The following is a 17711-nucleotide window of genomic DNA, read 5'->3' as shown; positions in this document are numbered from 1 at the left end:
CAGCCGGGCGTGGCTCAGCAGTTGAGAGTCGACCTAGGATCCAGGATGTCGGGGTTCGATTCCCTGTCAGGGCACATACCCCGGTTGCGGGCTGCAGCTGATCAATGACTCATCATTGATGTTTCTATCTCTCTCTCCCTCTCCCTTTCTCTCTGAAATCAATACAGATATATTTAAAAAAAACAAAAACCAGTGTGTGTATACATTTTTTGGGAACACCATACATATATATATCCCATATCTATACGCACACATTTCATAAGAGGTACTTCAGTTCTCAAAGACAAAGTTACTTTATGATTCAAGAACTAAGTAAAACAAATTTATTTTCTTTGAAAAGTAACCCAGCATTAAGTTTAATGATACCAATCTAACTCCCGACACAAGACGGAGTTGAAAGCAGCCTGCAGGGGCCGCCTATTGAAATCAGTGCGTGTGAACCTGCACAGCTCTAGCCCATTGAGGCCGAGGCCTGCCAGCTGGGCCCGCATTGTGCACCACAGGGTGCGGGCCGTAAGCCCAAGTCCGGGCACAGACCCTGCTTCCAAGTGGGCAGGTGCCGAAAACAGCAAATGTCACGCTTGCAGCTCACTGGACGGCAGAGCGCTGGGTGAAACAGGCTAGAAAGAACAGAGCGACAGTTAGAGCTCAGTTCAGCTTCATGTTACTTTGTTTTCTTTTTTGCAAAGTTAACAGTAGCTATCGGTGTTAGGTGCTACAACAAAGTACAAGCCATGAAAAAAACAGACACTGAAAAGTTCACGCATGATAACCAAGCAAAAATAAATATAATGAAGGCCTTTCGCTATGTACATTCAAAGTTACTGGTATATGTAAAACTTATCAAACAATTTACTATTTTAATACTGAGATTCAGAAGCACAATTACTTCGGCCTTTCCCTGATCTATTTAGGATCTTAGCTGACGTAGACCTAATGAGTAGCATGATAACATGTTTCTCCAAACACATAACTAAACACAAGTGACAATACTTTCACAGCTATACACTGAATTTAACTTAGAAGATATTTAAATACTAAATGTTTGTCATTATCTTCAAATAAAAACAATTTCAATTTTTCTCTTAAAACATTCTTTAGCCTTGGCCAGTGTGACTCAGTTAGTTGGGTGCTGTCCCATGCACCAAAAGGCTGCTGGTTCCATTCCCAGTCGGGCACATGCCCGGGTTTCCGGCTCGAACCCCAGTGGGTGGCATGCAGGAGGCAGCCAGTCGATGTTTCGATCTCATTGATGTTTCTCCCTCTCCCTTCCTCTCTCTCTAAAAATCAGTGAAAAATCTTTAAAAAATGTGTGTGTGTGTGTGTGTGTATATATATAATTTAGAATTCAGATTTAGCATTTGAGATACAAGCCCAAACTTTCTTCATTTTTCTCTTCTGCCCACTGTCTACCATATAAGTCACTGCCTCAAGAAAAATCTATTTTTAACTCATCCCGGGTGATATGCTCAAAGCTACTGCTATCCTGCCTAATCCCATAAAAATGAAACGAGTGAGCTTCATTCTCCTTAGGTAGTGAGGAAACTAGTAAACTAGATACAGTTCATGATGTCACACAGTTTAAGTGATTTGCCTAGGTTCCAATCACTTTTTTCTCCAAAATTTAGTATTAAAAAAAATCATTTCTCTTTGGTATTTATTCTACTACTTAACAAATGTTAAACACAAATTATCTGTTACTATATTAAAAGAACCAAAATAAATTTCAAGTTCAGAAAATAATCTGATATTGTATTTGTTGAAAATTAAATTAGTCAAATGGACTTAGTAACAAAATGATCTCTCTTAATTTTGGCTGTATATGGTCTTTATCATCCAGAGATTCCCAGAAGAACCCTCAGCTCACCAAACGAACAAACCTTTGAAAAAGGCAGCTTATTCCACGGTGAGGCCCAGAGTACGAATTCCCCTTGTTTAATCCAGTTGCTTATTAATTAAAATAGTAACCGCAACAGCCCTGCTGGGTGGCTCAGCTGGCTGGAGTGTTGTCCTGTACACCAAAAGGTTGCCAGTTCAATTCTTGGTAAGGGCACATACCTGGGTTGTGGGTTCCGTCCCCCATCGGGGCACATGTGGAAGGCAACCAATGTTTCTCTCTCACATCGATCTCTCTGACTCTCTCCCCCTTCCTCTCTCTAAAGTCAATAAAAACACATCCTCCGGTGAGGATTTAAAAAAATTAACACACCTACAACAACTGGCCCTTGCAACTACAAAGCCCTATGGAATTCTGTCCTCTGTCTTGAACAAAGCATATTATCAATGATTTGACCCAACTGGCCCTCTTCACGGAACCAGAGCTTCCCTTTTAGACCTGCTATGACTGCTCCTCAAAAATCAACAAATATCATTCTCATTAAAAAAAAAAAAAAAGCAGCAGCATAGGAGCAGTCGCAGTGGATCACAGACCTCAAAGGTTCTACTTACAAATACACGTGTAGTTTTCACACACAAGTCCAGGCCTTTCTTCCTGAACTCGCACACAGCTCTTCAACCCAGCGTTTATTTTATTAAACACCATATTATGATTTTCCCCATTCAGATTCTGGCGAGGCTGCTTGCTGAGGACATGGCAGGAAAACCTAATTATCGCTCCTTCGGTGCATCTAAATTTATTTCATTACCCAAACCAGCAGCACGGGGCCGAGGCTGCTGCAGAAGGGCGGCCGGATCCGGAGTGCAAGCTGCCTCCCCGCCCCCGAGTCCCAGGGTTGGAAATCATCTTAACGTGTTTCACCCTCTCATTTTTTTAGCCAGGATGTACTAAAATTAGATGGGAACAAAGGGCTGACATTTTCATGGGAGAGGAGGGGCTGGAGGAACAGAGAGCCGGCAGCACCCCCTCTTCTACCTTTAGCCGCCGCCTCCCGACCGCCCCGTCTCTGGAGCGGGGAGGCAAGAGCGGGGACCAGCCGTCCAACAGGGCCCCCGTCCTGCCACCCTCGCCGGTGACAATCATGCTTCATCCGGAAGGACGCTGATGACGAGCGATGAGTCCCGCTCGCGGTCTCCCTGTGCAACCAGCCTACGCTCCTCGGACAACCCCCGGGACACGCTAACTGCTGGCGCGAAGGTACACTTCCAGGCGTCTGGAAAACATGCACTAGACTGGCTTTCTGAGAAAGCTCCTGACTGCGCAGTGAAGGCCACCTACCGACCCGTACTCCCTGCTGCCGCAGTGACAGTGCATCCTTAAAAATGTGGCAGAAAACAGTGTCTTCAGGTGAGGAAAACAGGTTCTGTTTTTTATATTGTCCTCTCACCAGCGAGGCCAGCAACTTGCAAACGCTTTAAGACACAGCGGACGGGGGCAGTCTGTCTGTCTGACAACGGTGTCAGCAGGACACAGGCACCGGCTGCCAGCCTCTAGCGCCCCGTTTCTCGAGTTCACCTCTGTAACAGCAGCCGATCGGTGCACTGGTGTCTTGGGAATTCTCCTCCCTCTTTGCTTGGGTCCCCTGGGCCACGCTGCAGGGCCACACGGAGACAGCCCAGCATTCAGTCTGGGAGCTTCTCAGGACCAGGCTAAGGCACTGGGTGTAAAGATTTTAAAACTCGGTATGTACTGACTCAAGCTCTTTTTTCTGGCTCCTGGAGCCCATCCTGACATCCAAGCTGGAAATGAATGATCTTTCAGCAACACTCCACGGACTGTGCTAAGGTCACATTCAATCATTCATTAGGCTTCTCCCTCTCGCTTTCAGGCGTCCATTGTGGAGCCGGTTTTATTCAGCATTTATGTAGCCTGTGGGCCTGGGCATTTGTCTGCTTAATGTTGAGTTTCACTGCTATGCCCCTAACATGGGAATCTATCAACTGACCAAAGAATTTCAAACTATTCTTTTACTTTTCTAACAAATTGCATGGTGTGTATGGAGAATAAATTAGCATTAATTTTCCTGAATTAACTGTTAATAAAACATGCTCGTGGGCTCCCCCTTCTTCTCAGGACATCTCTGCTTCCTGCCTAATGAAGAGACATGACAAGAGTCTTCTAATTTCCCCCCACTTTGCAATGTCCTTCCAGCTATCCTGCTCCTTGTCTTCTACAATCAAGCTCGAGGTAACGGACAGCCTCCTTCCAGGACACCCCGTACACCACTGGCCAGAGGTTACCACGGTGGCACAGGCCGGAGCACACACACTCGAGCTCACAGCGCCAAACACAGGCGATCAAGCCCAGGTCTCCTCACAGCAGAACGCTGGTCTGGAGAGCAAATGATTTTTCACAAATTTTGTATTTTTTCATTGTAGGCTACCGGACACACACATGCACACATCAATATATAAAATGAAGCTATTTAAGAGAACATAAATCAAAGTCTATTAGCCTAAGCAGGGATAGTCTATTTCTTTACAAATCAATTCAAGAAAAATTATTCCAAAACCACATAAAACTTAATACTAATAGAGGTTCCTGAAAAACTAAGGTTTCTAGATTCTACTCTGGACGAGTGTGGATAAGTGAATGGAGACATGTTTTATCCATACAAAGGCTAAAAACCTTTTGTATGTATTTTCCTCCCTTCTTCCCCCAAGACAGAAAACTGCATGCACATCACAGATGAGGAAGACCGGCCAACTCGCCGCTACCCGATGGGGAAAATCACTAAGAACAGTTCGTGCTTATTTTAAAATGATTTCAGTCAAGCTGCCAAGCGTAGTGTCAGGTTTGATCCTCATGTGCATAAGTGCCAGTCCCAGAAAGCCCGCTGACGGGCGCACCTGGCTTAAACAGTGTTCTAGAAACTTTGTTTGCTAATTGGGGCACCCGCCCATTCAGGCCTCAGACCCCTCTAGATGCTCCCTCCACACAGAAGGGCCTGTTGTGCAGTAATAACATCATAATGAAAAGCAACAACTCTGTACAGGCTCCAGAAAGAAATCGCGTTTGCATTTCAAACAAGTTTCCCCAAAATAAGAGTCTTTTGATGAAATAAATTACTATTCCAACTTCTTGTCCAGAGAAAACAGTGCTCACTACATACCCCACTGCTCTGACTGCGTCATTTCTTTCCCAGTCACCCACACAGTCATGTGATCTAACGCAACTAAGTCTAACAGTAATGCATTTATGACTTGTTGCAGCAACTCGGCGGCATTTACTGGCCTGGTGTGTAAAGCATGGTATTATTTGAAAATACTAATCTATTGTTAGTATTTTTGGACCTTCTATTTGTTCTGATTTCAACCTCTGAAGGCTGGTTTCCAGCGGGATTCAACTGGTAAGAAGAGATGACAACTCCCTTTTCCTAACCTTACCAACAGCTCCATTATTTCCCCAAATCCTTCATCTCTGCAAACAGATCAACATACCCCTGTGATACACTCAAGGATCTTTTCAACAAAGGCCCATTCCCAGCTCTTAGTGAATCAAACCCAGCGTCTCCTTCTGGTCGCAAGAAAGCCTGTTTTGTTCGATTGGTGCTTTAAAAGAGCATGTATGTAACAGCTCGAAATTCCAAGGAAGTACTTAGATACTGTTATCACATCTGAAATCAAGGAATAGTAATGTGAAAAACACAACAAGGACCAGATCTCCTCACTAAATTAAAAACTATGTGTCTATGGTGTAAGATCCTATGTCTAGTCTGTAAAATCAACACAACATGTTTAAAAGTTTAAAAACATATATTTTAATGTCTCATCTTTCAAATGTTAAAAACCCAAGCTTTTCAAAGACGTTATTTGTGTTTAAAGTTTATGTAAATGTCTTCAGTTACCTTGTGCAAGGCAGGTAGGAATCTTAATGGTTGATTAATGTTGATCTAAATCAAACAGCCCTGCTGCCCCCACTCTAGGGCAAAAATTGAAGGAAAGTGAAAGGACGTGATGCCCAACTTCCTCGTCACCAGTTCACATCTGCCAGACACACACAACTCTCCTCATTCTGTGGCCCAACATCATCAAATAGCATGTTACTTTTTTAAAAAACGTATATGACTACATTATTAAAATATCAGCCCAAATACAAAACAGCATTAAATATTAATAGACCTTATCTTTTCAGAAATCTCAATACATTGCTTCTCTTACTAATCAGCCACTAACTGGAGGAGCACCTGCCCCACATGCCTCGGGCTCACACACACGCACAAACGCAACCCCACCACCCCAGGGAGCCGGTCCTCAGAGAGGCGGAGCGAGCGGGTGAGAAGGGAAGGACGGCCCATTAGTCACACCACAGGGCAGGTCAACACTATCGCAGGAGCTGCAGGGCTCCCAAAATAACTGCCCGGCTTCCCAGCAGCATTTTCTCAGGACCGTCCTACTTCCCCACTGAACTGGGCAGAAACCCGGGGAAGAGGGTGGGCCTTAGAGTCAGCACCAGAGAGCAGTCCTGACCCCTCCCGCGCGGACACGTGGAAACAGGGACAGGACTCAGCGAGATAACGTAACATAGTGCTAGCCTGTAACAGCACCGCTTAGTTCTTTCCTTCTAGGTATCCATCACACTGTAAAATACCATCGGCCACAAAGTATAAGCTCAATTAATATTTCTGGCCAACTGATACACTGACCTGATTTTGTTTAACTATATGCGTGAAGGCTAGAGGATTTTCTCAGATATTAAATAATTTTTTTTAAAAACCACCATTCAACCCAAAATTGGTTATTATTCTAGCCCTGGGATAGCTTCGAAATCTTAATACAGAGTTGTAGTCAATTACACTTTACCAAGGCACAGAAGTCAGGAATCCACACTTTCTATAAATTCATTTACTGCTTTAAAGTTTTTAACTCTCCAGCAGGTACAGGAAATTGTTTTTAATCAAAAGGAGAATATTTACATGTCAAATACAAAAGAACACTTAAAATTATTTTTGGTTGATCTCTAACACCCAACCGCTTGCATGCCCATGATTTCTTGTATCTGTTCACCGTGTGCATCCTGTGTACTTACTAAGCATTTATCTGCACCTGCATTTTCTGCATCAGGTTTACTTGGATGGAGAGCTTCTTTAAAGTCTATCTGAGTTCATCCAATGAAAAGTCTCACGTTTTTTGGAAAACCAATGCGGCTACGCTGTTTCCAGATCTGCCTCCAAAGCTGAACCTGGGTGTTGGCAACTCTTCAAAAAATTCAAATCCTGTCAGACAAAATTCAAATACTCTTATTAGGGATTACATCCCAGTTAAAAGAAGCTTGTATTAACAGTGCACTTTCAAACCCTTTACAGGACTATGTGATTCCAATGCCTGCACCGTGACTGCGTTTCACTGACTTTTCACTTCTACTCTGTGTCTGTGTGTGCGCCCGAAACACTCCGCACTGAACAAGGAACGTGCGAGACTGGAAACAAACTGCAGAAAAGAGGCTCTTTTCCCATCCACCCCGTTTCCTGCGTGTCCTGCCGATCCCCTTGCTCCCGCATCCCCTACAGCCCGCTTCACCTGCCCGCAGGAAGCAGCGACCGTGCGTCGAGCTCTTACCAGGTGTTAGGCACTGTTTTAAGTGCTTTATATGCAGTAATGCAACTGATCTGCACCACACATACAAAAACTTAATACAGAAAGGTTAAATATCGTGGAAATAAAAGCGAGTCTGTAAGATGAAAAAGTTCTGGAGATGGTCCTGGCGATGGCTGCACACAGTCGGTGTACTTGATGCCACTGAGCTGTGCACTTAAAATGATCAGATGGCAAGTCTTACGTTATATATACAGGGGCAAGCGAAAGTACGTTTACAGTTGTAAGTACACAAAACGGCTTATTCTTGTATTTTTACTTATTCTTGTATTATTATTATTAACCTACTTCTGCCCACCCCTGTATTTTACCACAATAAAAAAAAGTTTGTAACCAAAGATCAAAACCCAAACTGAACTAATGAAGGGTCTGCAAAGACAAGAAACTAGAAACTTTCAAAGTAGCATAATGTGGTGTTAAAAAAATAACAACATGTATTTAAAAGTCCTGGGTTCAAGTCCCAGCTCTACCACTTAGTAATAAAAATTTTCACGAGAAAATGAAGCTGTCTGTGAATTTTCCAGGACAAGTCTTTTAACTTCCTGGACTGACCCTAGAGAACTGAAGTTATTATGTTTCAATAGATAACACAACAAAATATTAAAAGTGGTTGTATTCCAGAGACAGATAACGAATTATTTCAATTCTTTTAATCTATATGCTTATGTGTTGGGTTCAATATTTTTCAATTTTTTTCATAACAAGTCTGGATTACTTTAGTAATAAGATAGGTCTTGGGGTTGTTGGTTTTTTTACTTCAGTAGTTGTAAGAAAGACAAGTTCTTTGGACATCAAATCAGACTATGTAATATCTGGCAAATGTTTCGAGAAATCCTCGCCAGAGCAAATGACAACACAAAATGTTTATATGTAGGTCGGGCTATGGAGGAAAAACGCAAGAGTCACTTCAACAGTTCTATGAACACTTGTACTTCAAATAAGGAAACAACCGTAAAGGCTGGGGAAGGAAGCTCTACCCTAGCAAAGGGACCGGGGGAGCCGACCCTGAGAAGCCGGTGACGAGCCCATGGCGGTGGGTCTGTCAGCGGCCTATCTACCTGCAAAGACGACTCTCCGAGAGGCACACCTAAAACGTCTTCAGTCGTATGTCATTATTTCTCTTACATTTCCTGTTGTAACATTTCACTGATTTAAATTCGTATTTTGCTCTAAAACTGAGCGTGAGTTAAAGACTTTACAGTAGTTCTCAGGCACAGACCCACTGTTAAACCCTCATTACCAGGCTCAAGTCTGTTCCTCATTATCAAGGACAAATATCTGTTTTGTCTGTGGTCGGGGGACAGAGAACACCTGCATGCAGAGCCAGGCAAGGGCCTCGTCCACACGGCGTCACTGACAGTTACCGACCCTGCCCAGCCTCAGGAGGAGGGAGGGCTGCTGATGCGGGGTCTCAGCGGTTCTAGAGGAAGCACGTTTAACGTGGGAGATAATAAAATTAATGGCATAAAGTAAAAGACGAGAAATCACTGGAATTCTTGTTTTCCGGAGGCAACAGTAATGAAGCCGCAGGCTCACATTCCGGCCCCTCACACTCAGGTAGTCATTACACAGCCTGTGGAGCCACCGTGCAAAGGACGCGAGTCACAAAGGACGCGCGTGGTGTTCTTCGCTGCCGCGCCCTCATTCCCCAGAACACCGCCCCGGTGAGCGGGCAGCCGGCCAGGAACAGCTCCCCGCCTGCGACGGCTCAGGCTCAGACCTTAGCCACAAATTAGGGCCCTATCATTTCTTAGTACTCCACTCTGAAAATCCCTCCCATCTTTAAAAAAATCCCAATCTGAACGGAAGCTAAGGAAAAAACAAGCAAGTATCTAGTTACAGACCCGCAGGGCACCTTCCCAGAAACGCCTGTGCGGGTAAGACCTTCCCCAGGACGCGGGACAGCGCGCCAGAGCGCGCAAGCTGCATGCGAGCAGGTATCGACTCTCGAGGCTCACAAAATTCCCACTTGGTGGACACGGCACCTGTCATACTTGGCTCATGGGGCAAAAGAGGATCCTGTCTTGGCACCAAAAATCTTGAAAAAGGTAGAGATTTCCTTGAGAACAAACAGGCCGTATTTCTACTATTGAGTCCTTACATTTTATTTCTGGGCAATGTTAAAAATAATTGTTCCGTATCTGCTGAGAACAGTAAGGCAAATCCTAAACATCTAAATGACCACTAGAAAGACAGACAACGCGTCTATAACATTATTAAACTCTCATCACGTAAGACTTTAACAAACGCTGCTTCCATCTGCGGGACTGCTGGTGGCGGGGCGTCCGGGCGCTAAAGGCAGAGCACGGTACCTGTGTCTCGTTTGTCTGCTTCCAAGTACTAGGTTATGCAGCTTAAATAAAGAACTTGATGTTTATAGGCCCATAAATTTAGTGCTTAACTGCCAGGATTTCTTGGAAATTTTTAGACAGGACTCTGGATCTCGACTAATATTACTTCTTTGTGCTTTGCATCTACAGTTAAAAGTATCGCTGAGGTTATTAACAGAGAAGAGAGGCAGCAATTCCCACAAATAGGAAAGTAAGACACTGTAACACCAAGGGGAAAACCCCAAGGAAAGCATGCATTCGAACAACACAGAGCCCATTACCTGCACTGAATTCATTTAGCAGCTCTTCCTTGGTCCAATTACACGAGGTTATTAGAAAATAGCCTTTCACTGCCAACACCCTGGAGAGAGATTCCACGTACTGCTTTCTCTTCTCAGCTGCATTGTCAGGATTGAGGCTTATGGCATCGAAAGTCCCTTTGTCAATACAAATATGAAATCCAGACAGCTCTGGGGAAAGATTCAGAAAGTCTTCTACCTACATTGAAAACCAATGCTTGTGTGAGAACTGTTAACACAACCTTTACTGAACTTAAAAGTCACAGATAAAAGTACCCATGCATTATGATGGCATTTTACATGTAATAAGCATATTTTAACTTTATAGCTCACTTTTATGTGCTCCATTCCGAGATCATTAAAGCTAAGATTAGCAGGAGAGACGATAGACGACAGTGTTTCCCGGACATTCCAAATCTCTACAAATTTGGAAACAAATCAAAGCCAGGTGTACTGCCTCATAAGACCAGCACACAATGGAGCTCACAGTTATTTCTGCTGAAAAGCAGAGCTTTGACGTACTCTTAAAAATGACAAAAATTATCTGGAACCCAAACAGGTCACTGGAAATAAGATGATTTTTAGCTAAGGTTACAAGTTGTGAGACCTAAAGTAAAAAGGTAAATAAAAGTTCTCTTGCTTTGACTCAGCAGCTTACAAAGCAACCAATGGATGTAGTGAATAACATAAAGCTTAAAAAATTAAACGGCTATTTCAACTAATCACTTAACTTTACAAATATCACTCACTTTAAAATCTGAAAGTGATACATCAGCATCTCATTTTCAACAGCCACTGTCAGCACAAAAGCACCTGAAACAGTGAGCTACCCAATTTCATGAAACACTCAAAGCAACCTGCCAATAAACTTAATTCTGGAAAACTACTTTGAAAAAGTAACTCCACAATTAGCTGATTATTCATACAAACTTAAAAAGTGATCATAAATAACGTGTTATCCAACACTCCCCTACTGTTCAGCTATAAAGTGTGGACCTTTTGTTTGCATACATTGGAAGGTGGGCTTTCCCCTCCCTCGCACCCAAGCAGTGACTATCCCTGAAGCAAAATCATGACTGCCACTCTCAAGAGCTGAGTTTGGAGAAGTTCCTACCTAAAATGCCTGTATGAAAACACATATTTACTCAACATTTTCATAGACACCTATTAAATGCAGGAATTTTTCAGGCCCTGGGAGTATAACAGGAAACAAAAGAGGAAAGTTAACTGTATAAGGCTATACCTACAGGGAGAGGCAAACAATAAATAAGCTCAACAAATAATGTCAGATAAAGTGCTGTGAGGGAAATAAAACCAGAAGGAACACAGGGAGTGAACGGCAAGAGGTGCTTTAGAAAGGGTGGCAGGAAAGGCCTCTCCAGGAAGGCGACACCGAGCAGAGATCGCAGTGAGGAACAAGCGAAGATCTGGGGGAGCCATATAGGCAGAGCGCGCCAGGGATGACGGCTGGAGAGGGCAGACTGGCCGTGTGTCAGGGCAGGAACGGGACTGGAGAGGACAGACTGGCCGTGTGTCAGGGCAGGAACGGGACTGGAGAGGACAGACTGGCCGTGTGTCAGGGCAGGAACGGGACTGGAGAGGACAGACTGGCCGTGTGTCAGGGGCAGAAACGGGACTGGAGAGGACAGACTGGCCGTGTGTCAGGGCAGGAACGGGACTGCGGCATGGTGATGAAGAGGGAAGGAGGCAGACACGAGGGCTCCTTAAGGCTGCGAAGGGTTCAGACCCACTCTGGACGCAGGGGGAAGCCCCTGGAGGCTGGGGAACAAGAAGTCCAGCGCTGATTTGCATTTTAAAAGGTCACTCTGGCTGCCCTGTGGTTATAGTCAGGTGGGTGGCCAGAGTGGACATGGGGAGGCCAAGTAATCCTGCAGTTGCCTAGGCAAGAAATGGTGGTGGCTCGGATTCGAGAGGGAGCAGGGGATGACCAAGGAATGGTTACATTCCCGATTTGCTCTGAAGACAAAACCAACAGAACTGAATACAGAATTTAAAGGAAAGAGAGGAATCAAGGATCACTCCTTGGGTTTCGGGCTAGTGCAACCGGAAAACGAATGGTGGTATCGTTAAAGAGATGGGAAGGGGGCCTGGGGGATGCAGGTTTAAGGAAGCCAAGGCTATCGTTTTGGACTGACTGAGAGACTATTAGCTATCCAAGTGGGACTATAAAATACAGTGTTTCTATCATTCCAGCGCTCACAGGAGATGCCTAACTAGAAATATAAAAGCGAGAGACCTCACCTCCTCACAGAACACAAAAATAAACTAAGGCCCTGCCGGGAGTGGCTCGGCGGTTGAGCGTCGACCTAGGATCCAGGCGATCGGGGTTCGATTCCCAGTCGGGGCACATGTCCGGGTTGTGGGCTCGATAAATGACTCTCATCATTGATGTTTCTATCTCTCTCTCTCCCTCTCCTTCCCTCTCTCTGAAGTCAATAAAGATATATTTAAAAAATAATAATTTAAAAAAAATAAAATAAAATAAGTAATCTTTGGTGGCATTATCCGACTTGATGCATTTCCAACTTTTAATCGAGTTCACTCAGAGTCAGGATTACTTGAGTTTTGCAAACACAAGGGGAGGGATGAACACACTTGCACAAGAGGGAGGAAATAACTCTCCCAGCTGACCAGACTAAAGATTTTAATAGTTACTTAACAATGCTTCCTTTTGGGTTGTTTATGACTGATACGCTTTAGAAACATTTAAATTTTACGACTTTTATTAGAAATAAAAATAAGTCATAGTAAAAGAAATAACAGTTACCTTCAACTTAATGTCAGATAACCCTTCTTCCTCTATGATGCGCCCAGAAAGCTGTATCGCTGAAGGAGAGTAATCAATGCCAGTAACATCAGAGAAACCACACTTTGCCTAGAGACAGAGAATTCTATACTTCAGTTTTAAAAAGTCTTAATATACTGTCATGCCTATGAATTATAATATTCCTTCAGGACTGGGACTGTTTTATTTATTTTTAATAGATCAAGTAACATATGCCATCCAGTAATCTACAATGTTTACATTTTATTATAGAATCAAAACAGAAACTAAAATTTTAAATTTATAGAATGTGACAATTCATTTGCTTTTATAATATTTTATTTCCTTTTCAAAAGGAAATTTGTTTTCTCAAAGATAATGAGAATAGTTGTATGTGTAATATTTCTGCACTCAAGCAGAAAAATGTAGTACTAATTTCTGATGTTGATATGCTCTAATTCACACATAAATCGGTCATTAATTTTACTTAACACAATTAAGTTATATGAATACATTAAATGCACATGAAGTATGTTATTCATTTAAAAAGTTCCTCCAGTGTAATTATAAATTATGCTACACTCCAACAACCATGTGATTAACACTCAACACTTGCATAGTATATTTTGTTTTTGAAATATGTCATACATTCCAATAGACCTTTACCAAAAGCCTACGAGGTTGGGCCAAAAACTGAAATTAAGCTCATTGGACTTAAGAGTTTTGAGACTAAAAATGTAGCACCAACTACTGACTAGCCATCGGAGCCCATCTAAGGGCGTCTGGCACCTGTGCCAAAGCACAATGGCTGCTGAGCTCCACCCCGTGGCCTAACTATGCTGAATGTTAGCCCCACCCGGCCAGAGAGAACATCAAAGGCTGTCAAGAAAGGAAGGTGCGAGGTGCAGTGCAGCCCAAGTTCCTCCTGCTCCTCACAACTTACTAGACGACGACTCTCTTCAAAACGTAACCGACTCCAACACTATCCACCAGCTCACCCACACTTTTCAACATGAAGTGACTGAGCCCTAATCTAAACTCAAGCGCACACCGATTACTTCCACAAAGCATTTTGCTCCCTTTGATTATGTTTATTTTTAATCTTAAAGGCTACTACCCTTCTTCGATGCCAACCTCCTACTCTGAGCTGTCTCACTCCATACTTTCTGCGGTTTCCCTCAAAGCCTTCCCTATCAGACCCAGAACACAGAACGATTCCAACGACTGACTCTGACCAAGTCCCTCTTCGCCCGTGCCTGGTTACTCCTCTAGTAGAACTTAAAACAATCGTGAACTGATGTTTTAGGTTTCTAGAATAATCATCCGAAGCTTCAAAATATCTCCAATAATTTTCATGTTAAATTTCTGGACTCAGTGAGAAATAAGCAGATAGCCAAGGATACAATAAATGACAAAACCAGAAGAAAAACTGGGAAAAGACCCACAGAAGACCCAAATTAAAGAATAAGAAACAGATTTTAAAACAACTGAAATAAATAACAATTTGGAGGATTTTGACAGATAACTGAAAACTACAGCAAAGAACCAAACAAATAAATGAAAAATGTAACAATTAATTTAAGACACTGCCCGACAGCAGACTAAACTCAAAGAAATAAGCGAATTGGAAGAAAGGTCAGAAGAAAATACCTGTTAGGTATGGGATGACAAAAGTATGGAAAATTAAAAACAGGAAAAAACATATAATTTAGCACAAAGTATAATATCTAACATTTATATAATAGGAATCTTAAGAGGAGAGAAATGAGAATGGGGCAGAAGAGAAAATGGTATATGGATGAGAATTTTTTTATTTTATTTCAGAGAGCGTAAGGGAGAGGGAGAGAGAGAAGCATCAATGATGAGAGTCATTGATCAGCTGCCTCCAGCACGCCCCCTACTGGGGATTGAGGCAGCAAACCTGGGCATGCGCCCTGACCAGGAATTAAACCGTGATCTCCTAGTTCATGGGTGGACACTCAACCACTAAGCCATGCTGGCCAGGCAAAATTTTTTTTTAATATCAACAAAGAACCCCAAGCCACAAATTCAGTAATTTCTGTAAATCCCAAGGCACGATTTAAAAACAAAAAAAAACAAAAACCAGTATACTACAACATTATCTCATGAAAACCAAAAACAGGAAAATCTCAGAAGTATCCAGGGAGTAAGAGTGGGCTGAAAAATTACCTTCAAAAGACTGGAAGACAGTAAGACTGACAGCCGACGATAACTCATAGAGGATGAAAGCCAAAGACAATGAAAGAAAAACACCAATCTAAAATTATATACCATATATACATCAAAAATATTCTCAGATGCAAAAAGCTCAGTGAACCTCAAATTAGGTAAGCAAAAAGAAATCCAAGCACCAGCACATTATAAGCAAACTGCTAAAAACTAAGACACAGAAAAAAATCTTGAAAGCATCCCCCAAAAAAGGTCACATAACTTAGAACAACACAACAATTCAAATGATATCCTTACAAATTAAGACAGTAAAACCATCTAGGAAGAAGCCTTAGTCTTTTCCTTCCTCACAGCACAGGGCATGGCATGGACACATCAGAGACTCAGAACACTGACGGTACAGCCAATAGCAGAACCTGTATCAAATGCGGTTCCATGGACAAGATGCTCTTTTCAAGCCATATGCTCAGCTAAGGTATATACGTCCTACTGAAAGTGCAGAAAGTCATCTTCCTTTTATACACATAGATTTCTGGAGTTTTGAGCTAGAAGAAACCAATAGAAATCACCAAGTAACAATCTTTAGGAAAGAACTGAAGCCCAGAAAAATTAAGTGGTTTACTCAAAGTCAAGGTCATAGCGGGGATGGCCACGACTAGGACTCAGATCGCTTGGCTTCTCATTTAGCTCCTTCTCACAATCCATGCAGCCTCCCTTTTGTACGAGGTGACTCCTCAAAATAAGTGGTATGATTGCTTTACTACTTTAAGATGATCAGTATCTGCAATTGCAAGTTTTTTAAATTTCATTTTAAAATTTGGTGCTAACACATGAATACTAAAAGTACCAACAAGTTCAACCAGGAGAACACCATTTCCAGTTCCAATATCAAGCACTGAAGCATCCAATGGAATCTTGTGTTTCTGCATCCATCTTACTAGTCGATTCATACTCTCTTCCCCAAACCTATTGAAAACAGAGTCAGTTAAACAACAGAGGGATACAGAGCAAAGGTTACAACTATATTCCATTAAAGCAAGTTATTCAACATGCTCAATTAAGCCCTTTTTTAAAGTAAAAGGTACTACCTGTGACTGCTTAAGCTTCATCTCTACTATTATTTAGGAAAAATCACACCCAGGAATAGAACAGCATAGGTAAGATCGGTATAGTCCTTATTAATGTTCCTCTACATCAGCATTAACACTTGTACATACCGATGGCTTGAAATTCTACTGTTTATTTAAGAAGGACGATTATAGGAAAGGAGTAATTTCCTAACACTATCATCAAATTTAAATCTAGGCCATTAGCCCGGCTGGGCGTGGCTCAGCGCAAAGGATCCAGGATATCACAGTTCGATTCCTGGTCATGGCACATGCCTGGGTTGCAGGCTCGATCCCCAGTCCGGGGCGTGCAGGAGGCAGCTGATCAATGACTCTCTCATCAGTGATGTTTCTCTCTCTCTCTCTCCCTTCTTCTCTCTGAAATCTACAAAGACATATTATAAATAAGTCAATAAATAAATAAATCTGGGCCATTGAAAGAGAAAGTTCTTTAAATCTACCGGCTAAAGCCAGAATCACTCAAGGTCGCCAAGATTTTCAGGCCACCTTCCTGTGGGAGACACACTTAAAGATGCACACACGCACGCACACACACACGCACACAGGCTCTTCTACATCCACTTACACTGTTCCCGTTAACTCACCAGATTTCTCCTGCGTCTCCATACTCCTGGAAAGTGCGCAGTTCTCGCTCATAGACAGCATCCCAACTATGCAGATAACCAAATGCAAAGCAGAGTCTTCAGTTACTCTGTACTGTGAGCTAAGGTATGTCCCTGGTCGGTCAGAGACGCAGGACGCACGCGTACGACGTCACCAGCGTCAGCAGGTGCACGTCGCTCAAGTCTCTCAACGTCTTTGTGTTTAAAAAGCGAAAGGCACAGACAAGCAGAATAAGCCCCCACAGGTGAGGCGCTCAGAGCAACGCCTGACACGTAAAAAGGCTACGTTTTAGCTTAAAAAACACACAATACGAAGTATTTGTTCAAGGATCCCGGGGTCCCCAACACGAGCCCAAACTTCCAGTTTAAAACGTGTGGAAACCAGATTCTCCACCCACACGGGGTTACCCGCAGCGGGGCTCGGGGGGAACCCCGCCCCCGCCGGGGTCCGGGCCTGCCCCCCAGCGTCCCCCGCCTCCCCGGGCGCTCCCGCCCCCCGCCCCGGCCCAGGTTCGACACCCCAAAAGGTCTCCCCCGAGACCGAAGCCCGCCCCGAAACCCAGGACCCATCAGATGTCGGCCCCTTTACCTGTCCCTCCATCGCCCCCAAGCCGAGCCTCCGATCCCCCCCTTCGCCCCGTCGCGCCCCGACCCTGCCCCCCATCCTCCGAGCCCCCGCCCTCCGTCCCCGACCCCGGGGCGCAGTCCCGGCGGCACCGCCCAGCCTGCCCCGCGCCGCACTCACTGCTCTCGGGTGCCCAGCGCCGACGGGGCGAAGCCCTCGCCCCCGGGACCGGCCTCTCGGGGCCGCGCCGCGCCCCCCGCGCCCCCCGCGCCCCCGCCGGCGCTCATCCCGCCCCGAGCCCCGGACGGCGTGCGGCGGCCAT

General features: G+C 43.9%; 1 protein-coding gene across 1 annotated transcript; it reads right to left on the bottom strand.

Moving 5' to 3' along the window:
• Positions 1-327: 327 nt before the first annotated feature.
• Positions 328-17711, bottom strand: EEF1AKMT2 (EEF1A lysine methyltransferase 2). The gene is given in 8 exon segments (XM_081158666.1): positions 328-529; positions 532-620; positions 7022-7112; positions 10103-10319; positions 12909-13016; positions 15947-16061; positions 16807-16872; positions 17570-17711. Coding segments are annotated over 8 exon segments (966 nt in total). The 5' UTR covers positions 17677-17711; the 3' UTR covers positions 328-356.

The sequence above is a fragment of the Miniopterus schreibersii genome (genome assembly GCF_964146895.1).
Source record: "Miniopterus schreibersii genome assembly, chromosome: 14".
Taxonomy (NCBI): Eukaryota; Metazoa; Chordata; class Mammalia; order Chiroptera; family Miniopteridae; genus Miniopterus; species Miniopterus schreibersii.
The sequence above is the reverse complement of the archived record's forward strand: the minus strand, read 5'-3'. Positions and strand labels throughout refer to the sequence as shown.